At 49.9% G+C, this 7,159-nt stretch overlaps 1 protein-coding gene across 2 annotated transcripts; it reads left to right on the top strand.

The window, feature by feature from the left end:
- The first annotated feature begins 1,528 nt into the window (after nt 1-1,528).
- BATF3 (basic leucine zipper ATF-like transcription factor 3) lies at nt 1,529-5,075 on the top strand. Of its 2 annotated transcripts, none has more exons than XM_085541163.1 (3): nt 1,529-1,800; nt 2,396-2,500; nt 4,430-5,075. In XM_085541163.1, exons 1-3 carry the CDS (start codon nt 1,687-1,689, stop codon nt 4,613-4,615), a joined length of 405 nt encoding a protein of 134 aa, XP_085397289.1. In that variant the 5' UTR covers nt 1,529-1,686; the 3' UTR covers nt 4,616-5,075. The 2 variants fall into 2 exon arrangements, with proteins under 2 accessions (XP_085397289.1, XP_085397290.1); XM_085541164.1 differs by lacking the exon at nt 1,529-1,800 and adding an exon at nt 1,991-2,254.
- Nucleotides 5,076-7,159: the final 2,084 nt, after the last annotated feature.

Genomic DNA, 7,159 nt, shown 5'->3' with positions numbered 1-7,159 from the left:
TAGTTATTTTGGGTGAGATGAAGCATCTTACCACTTTTTAGGATGTGCTGCCTGAGGTTTGCATGGGTGAGCCATCCATACCCAGTGAAATATCACACATGGGCATTGTATCCGCACGCTTTTAGCTGTGTGTAGTTTTTAAACACTCCTCTCCCAGAAATCTTCATGCAGACACCAACATCTGTTTGTTTGAAAGTACGGGCATGTGGTGCTCTGGGACCCAGTTGTGACATACGCCACGTGTCTAAAAGAGCCACGCTAAGCCAAAGTGTTCAGCAACTGAGTCTGAAGGCGCGTGGGCTGTTCTGGTGCAGACAGAAGTCACTGATATGTTGCGATTATAAACCGTAAGCTCAGCGACCTAGACTGCATTCGGAGCTCATTTTTTCTCCTGCATAGAAGTACTGTGCCCTTACTACTGTGTTACTTGGAACTACTGTGTAGGCATTTCTACAGAAGCACAGGAGATAGCTTTAAAGACTTGTTCCCACAAGCAAATTTTGTTTTTTTTTTCATTTCCTTTACCACTTTGAGCACCAGCAGATTGTACCCAGGCCCAAGGGGACCTCCCTGTGACCTGTCACTCCTTGCGGGGTCCTGTAAACCTCCTCACCTTACAAATACAGGAGGAATTCTTACCAATAATTTACACATATTGATAAATTATTGGAAAACTTGTTGTGACTTAGCTCTGTTACATCACCTGCTTGTGCAGCTGCTTCTAGGGCGCGTGTGTATGGCTCCTGTAACAGCATGAGCGCTTTGTGTGGAGTCATTCTGAAGACCTACTTGTAGGAAGGGCTGTTTTTCTTCTCCAGACACAAATCTGCAAGCCTTCCCCATGCTGAGGGCCACAAAGACCAACAGCCCCAATAGACCCTTTGGCTCAATAGACCCTTGCCAAAATGCCTTGACCTCACGTGCATCCCACAACTGCGTTGGATCTGCCAACTCTCTGAAAACGCCTCTGAGGCTCAGTCAGTCCTCTGGGATTCAAGGAGCTCTGGGAAAGGTGAAGGCAATGCAGGAGGAGCTCTGAGGCACAGCAGGGTGAAGCGTTGCCCTGCAGAGCAGCCCTGGTCCGGCTTTCAGCGATGCTGACCTCAGTCTGACTCGTGGGCTCCAGGCAAGGCGATGTTTCTTTCATCAGCGTGAACTGTCAACCAGATCTTCCTGGAAGGATGATCTATATTTACTCCATTCGCAGCCTGCAACTTCATCTTCACCTAAGCTGAATGACTCAGACTTCGGGTGAAACGAGAAGAATAGGGAAGTGGCCGATTTATGAAGATACCTGGGGTTGATGACCGACTGCACAGCAGCTCGGGGGCACGTTCCTTAGCATGGACGTGCGTTGTCCCCGTGAGTCGCGAATATGTGGTGCTGTAGAAAGGATGTCTGTGGGTATCTGCGGGGGCACACAGCAATTCACTTCCTTCAGAGCACAGGGAGAAGATACGCTTCAGTTGCGACGTAGGAAGAGCGTTCAGAAGGATAAAAGCAGCATTGTTCGGGCTGCTAAAACATTCCGGGCAGAGCGCTCCAACAGGGAGAGTTCTGTCCCGGCAACTACGTGTTCTGCGCTCATTGTCTTGCTTCGCCCTTACAAGAAACGTGCGGTATTTCCTTATTATTTAAAGGAACCGGGCGAGTAGCGAAAGTGAAAATCACTTTATCCCAGCCCAGATGCCTCGTCCTCACTCCAATGAACCCCGCCTTGCGCTCCTGCCCATTCTCCGCAGGTCGTGCCGCTTTGGAAAGCCGATGTCGCACGTGTTCCGCGGCCAGGAGTGCGCGGGGGTGAGTCAGCCGCGCAGCCCTCGGGCGGCTTTTACGCGGCTTTTGCGCGGCATCCGCGCGGGATTCGCAAAAAGCCCCTCGGAGGCAGCGCTCGGGCCACGATGGCGTTTGAACCATCGGAGGGGCGGCGGGCGCGGCCAGCCCCGGGGTTCTCCGGGGGATTTTCGGGCGGCTCCTGCCCGGCAGCGCCGTGCCACGGGGGCCGCGGGCTTCCCCCCGGCTGCCGGGGGCCGGTCGGGCCGGGGCGCGGACCCCGCGAGCGCCACGTGAGCTCCCGGCGGCTCCGCCCCGGGGGCCGCGGCGGAGGCCCCCAGGTGCCGGGGCGGGGCGGGGGACGGCTCCGTGCCGCGGGGCCGAGCGCGGCGCCCCGGGGCGGGCGGCAGCCGGCGGGATGTCGTGCGGCGCCCCGGCCGCGGGCAGCGCGGTGCCGCGGAGCGCAGAGGGCGGCCAGCAGGTAGGGGAGGGACGGGCAGGGGTCGGGAAGGGCACGGCGGGGCGGCCGGGGGGCTCTGCCGAGGTTACGTGCTGGCTGCCGGCGGCGGCTCGGTGTGCCCGCCCGCACCTTGATGCCTAGCGAGCTGCTTCTGCCTTCCAGAGCCACGAAGAAGATGATAAGAAGGTGAGGAGGAGAGAAAAGAACCGAGTCGCCGCACAGAGAAGTCGGAAGAAACAAACGCAGAAAGCGGACAAACTTCACGAGGTGAGCGGGTACGCGGTGCTCCTGGGCGTGGAGACACGGACGCTCCAATAACGGGACGCTCCCAGCACGCCTGGACCTGCCGTCGGTGCGGGAGAGCCGGGCGCTGCCCGGTGCCCGCTCAGGAGCTGCCCGACGCTCCGCTCAGGTGGGACGAAGCGTTTCTGCCATCAGCGACACAGGGCAGGAGGGAGGTACGCGGTCGTGCCGGCAGCTCCCATCCCTGTGAGCACCTGCCGGCTGGATCCCAGGCTTCTCAGGGCTAATTCAAGCCCTTTGTGATGCACTGGTGCTGAACCCGGAGCGCTCACAATGGCAGTGTGTGAACGCCTTGCGGAGAAGCTGGCGATGCAGCGGGGTGTTATGCTGCTCAGTGGTGCTGCTGGCTCAACTCAGTGCTGAAGCTGTGGTCTGAGGCAGAAATACCCAGTTGAAAAGGCTTCTTAGGAACTCCAGAACCTCCAAGCAAGAGAGCTGGGTGCAGTTAACTGCAGAACTCGTGTGCTCTGATAAATAGCAGTGGGTGTTTCCAGAATACCATGAAAGTATCTGATTCTTCCAGAAACTGTTAACGCTTCTCAGTATTACAATGCAGTGGTGTTTTATCATGTCCCCACTGTACATGCTGGAGGAGAAGAATTGCCGTTCTGTAGTTCAAGATGTTTCCTCACACAACAGTTCTGTAGTTGCAGCTATGGCTCAGCGGGTAGGTAGGTGTTGGTTGTGCTGCCTCAGTTGTGGCTTTGTTGGTTGCTCAGCTCCGGAGGCACAGCCTGTTGTCTCTCTTAGGTTGGAAGGATGGGGCAGCAGAGGCCAGGAGCTGTGAGGTGGAGAGCCTGGGGTTTGGTTTTTCCCTCATCTCCTCTGAGTCAGCACCCGAGACAGCCAGGTTTCTGTGCAGGGGCAACCCCTGGCTTTTCTGGAGTCACTGCTGGGCCCTGTGCTGTTCCGCAGCCGCTCTGGTGTTCCTACTGGACTTGAAGCTCCTCCTCATGCTGGGAATCCTCGTTCTCAGATTTTCCCAACTGCAGGCAGATCTGGTTGAAGACATTCTTCCCTAGTAATAGCAGTTTGGTATTTTCTCCCCTGAAAACGGAACAGAACAACTGGAGGGCAATGCTTGTTCCATGGGCTTGGGGCACCAAGAGCAAAGTCAGAGCTGGGGATGCTGAGCCCTGCTGGAGTTTGGCTACAGTGACATGTTAGGAGGATTGCGTCTATTTTACTCCATGTGAGTGGATGCTGGAAGAGCATGAGGAAGGGCAAGGGTATACATAATGCTGCAGCAAGGAAGGGTGGCATATGTAGTGTGAGGCTGCCCAGAGGAGCACTGCATGAGGGGCATTCCCCACTGCCTGTGAACAGCCCTTTGAGGGCACGTGTAGGCCTTGAAGGTCGCTCTGAAGCCTTCCCCAGGAGGTGAGATTGAGTGGGTGAGTGCTGAGCCCCAGGCCAGCAGTGAGGTGTGGACACCTGTAGGTTTTCCGTGGGCTGGCTCTAAAGCTCTCTTCTCTTTGGGATGAGAAGTCTTGGTGGCAGGGACATTTGAGACCTACAGTCAGCAAAAATGTGACATGTGAGTCTCACATCCGTCACAGGTGCTTGCTGCCAGTGAAGCCCTGGCTCAAAAGCATCTTGGGATCAAGATAACCAAAGCAGTGGTTGAAATTGCTTGTGACAAAATGGGGCTTGGCAACAAGCTGGCACGATACTCAGCTCTTCCTGCTTCTAAGTTCCTGAGCATTTGAGCAGGTGACTGTAAGCCATGGGCTGGAGGAGAGCCCATGAGGTGTGCCTTCCAGCTGGTGACTTTCCCCACGTTGGTTTGGGGCAGGGTACTTCTTTCCTACAGTTTCATTAATATACTCAAGGTGGAGCACTGAAAAGAATGTTTTGCCTATGAATAAGGTTGTTTTTTTTCTTTCCTTTCAGGAATATGAATCTCTTGAGCAAGAAAATACCTCTCTGAAAAAAGAAATTGGAAAGCTAACAGATGAAATGAAACACTTGAGTGAAGTGTTGAAGGATCACGAAAAGATCTGTCCACTATTGCACTGCACCATGAACTTTGTGACCGTCCCAAGGCCTGATGCACTCAGCAGCTGCCTGCCCAGATGAGACATCTCCTCAACCGCTGTGAATTGTGATGTGTGAAAGTGCCAGTAAAATGGGAAATGTGAAGAACTGCCTGCTTAAGGTGCAGATCTACCCTTGGAAGGGCTGGACTTGCCCACACAGCTCTTCTCCACGTGTTTCAGTTTTCTGAATGTCGGGAAAACATCAGTATAGGAAAAAAGACGGCTTGAACAACGACTCCTTTCTTTCATAGAATCTCCGAGCCATGATTTTGCGTTCAGAAATATCATGGTGCAATGCAGCCCACCATCGCTCAATGGAATGTAGATAGGGAAAACTACCAGCCTTGGGCTGAGATGCCTTTCTCCCACACACTCAGCACTAGCAACCCTTTGTCAGTTGTCATCCTTTTGTATCAGATTCTGGCTGCTGTTTTGTTTTTTGGTGTTGTTTTTTCCTCTAAACATATTTGGCTAATAAAAAGTGATAGTGATGTTCTGTCTTTATGGTGTTCTCCACCTTCTTTAATATCCAGTGTCCTTACAACATCTCTCCTCTTTCTTTGCTGGTCAAATCCAAAGTCTAATGGCAATCTTCCTGTCAGTGGTTTTATTGTTTGCTTATCACTACTTCATTAGACCTCCTTTTCAAATACACGTAACAAATAATTTTCCCCAGTCTTCGTTTCTCTACTATTCCAAATCATCATCTCTGCCAACTTCAATTCTAAAAATGTTTTCCACCTCAAAATATGACCCAGCAATGATTGCCTGCCTTATGTGGAAGAAAAGCAAAACGGAGTTTGCTGATTTTATACATTGTTTTAAAGAGCAGATTTTAAAATGTATTGGTTTAACACACCATACCCACTGGAAATGAACTGGAGGGTTATTTGTAATTGGGGATTGTTTGGATTTTTTTGGTGATGCAGTCTATTCATCCTTCATTTGAATATTGCTTCTGCTAAGTGATAGAATAAGACACCTACGCTGAACAATCATGCACATGTCCATGTCCACATGGCATTGTCTTAGACTAGAAACTCAAGGTCAACAGGAGGAGGGAGCCTTTGGTTTCTTTAGAAGTTTGCATTAGGTTGTTCCCAAGAGAATTTTCAATGCTTGCAGAAGCCACCTACAGCCTAAATGTGGTGTTCAAAGTTTCTCATGGTCCTGTAAAAACTGAGTCATCATGCAAAGTAAATCAGGTGTGCTCCCTGACAAGGAAAATGAAAGCTTCGGGACACTTTGCAATATGCTTTTTGGATACTGTCCTTGATAGGATTCCTTCTGTCACCCTTAAGAAAGGAAGTTATCTTGAGTATCTTCATCCACCCGCCCACATTCCTTCCTCCCCTGAATGCCACAGTGTAATTCAGGCTGAGCAGAGATGTAATGGAGAAGGTTGAACATATTGGAGATGAACAGCATTCATTTTTGAAAACTTCACTATAGCTTAGGATGGTTGGAGGCTGAAATTATATTTTACATCTTTTAAATATATACATGTAGCTGAGCTGAGGCTGGAATGAAAAAGAGCTAGCTCAAGTCAGGCATCAGCCAAAAGCCTCTCTCCTGTGTGGCCTCAGAAATGTGAGAAAAGTTCAGCCACCTTGCCTAGGATAGTCCATCCCAGCAGAACCCTCCAATTCTGTCCCACAGGTACTTTCTTCTAGAAGGAAAGGTCTAGTCACCTGTGTAAAATCCTCTTTATGCACTTACTCACGTAAACATCTGTCCAGAAAATGGCTCCAGAATTTCAGTAGTTCAAGATCTATTGAGTGTTCCTCAGTTGTAAGCAGGAACATCGTTCTGCTTTTCAAACTTAATCCGGTTTCTGCACTTAAGTTTATTGGCTTATTAATTATGTAATGTCTATGCAGAGTGTAAAATGAAAGGCAGCTGAATTTACAGCAATGTTGTGTGCTTGCAACAGCAACCTAAGCCCAAGGTCGTGCTGCTCTTCCTGGAAGAGCCCCACAGGATCCTTGGGGTCTCAAGTTCTTTCCCACACTCAGGTGTATCTCCAGAACTGTACATTGGGTCCGTGGGTAACAGCAGATCTTGAACTATCAGGGCCAGGTCTGCTTCTTCCTCCTGCATTTATTTCATTTCTTTATTTCCTAGCACTGTTATTAAAGGGTGTTGTGCATAATTCTTCTGTTTAATAGTTTAATCAAGGTATCTATTGCAGTGTTTTGTATTGATAAGTTCACAGGCAGCTGAGAACCGTAAGCAAAAGAAGTGAGCAAAGTGAGTGTCCCAAGCTAAATAAATCTGAACTAGTGATGGACATTTGCAGAATTAATGTCCTTGCTAAATCATGTATTGAAAGGAACAATGTTAAAGCACTGGCTTATGTATCACTAACAAAATTATATGTATCCAGGTTGATCACACTACTTGCAGAAGCTCTTCATAAGGATATTGATTTACAAAGAGTTTTAAAACTGAAAGTATGTTCTGGAGCCTGGGATAATTGTAATGTGAATAGGGAACCAGAAAGGAGAACAGAAAGGAAAAGACCCATTTGTTAAGGAAGCAACAGAAAGTTCTTTATCAGAATCAGAGCTCTCCTTTTGCAGCA

The sequence above is a fragment of the Coturnix japonica genome, chromosome 3, assembly GCF_054131305.1.
Source record: "Coturnix japonica strain WE chromosome 3, WE-NBRP24, whole genome shotgun sequence".
Taxonomy (NCBI): Eukaryota; Metazoa; Chordata; class Aves; order Galliformes; family Phasianidae; genus Coturnix; species Coturnix japonica.
The sequence above is the reverse complement of the archived record's forward strand: the minus strand, read 5'-3'. Positions and strand labels throughout refer to the sequence as shown.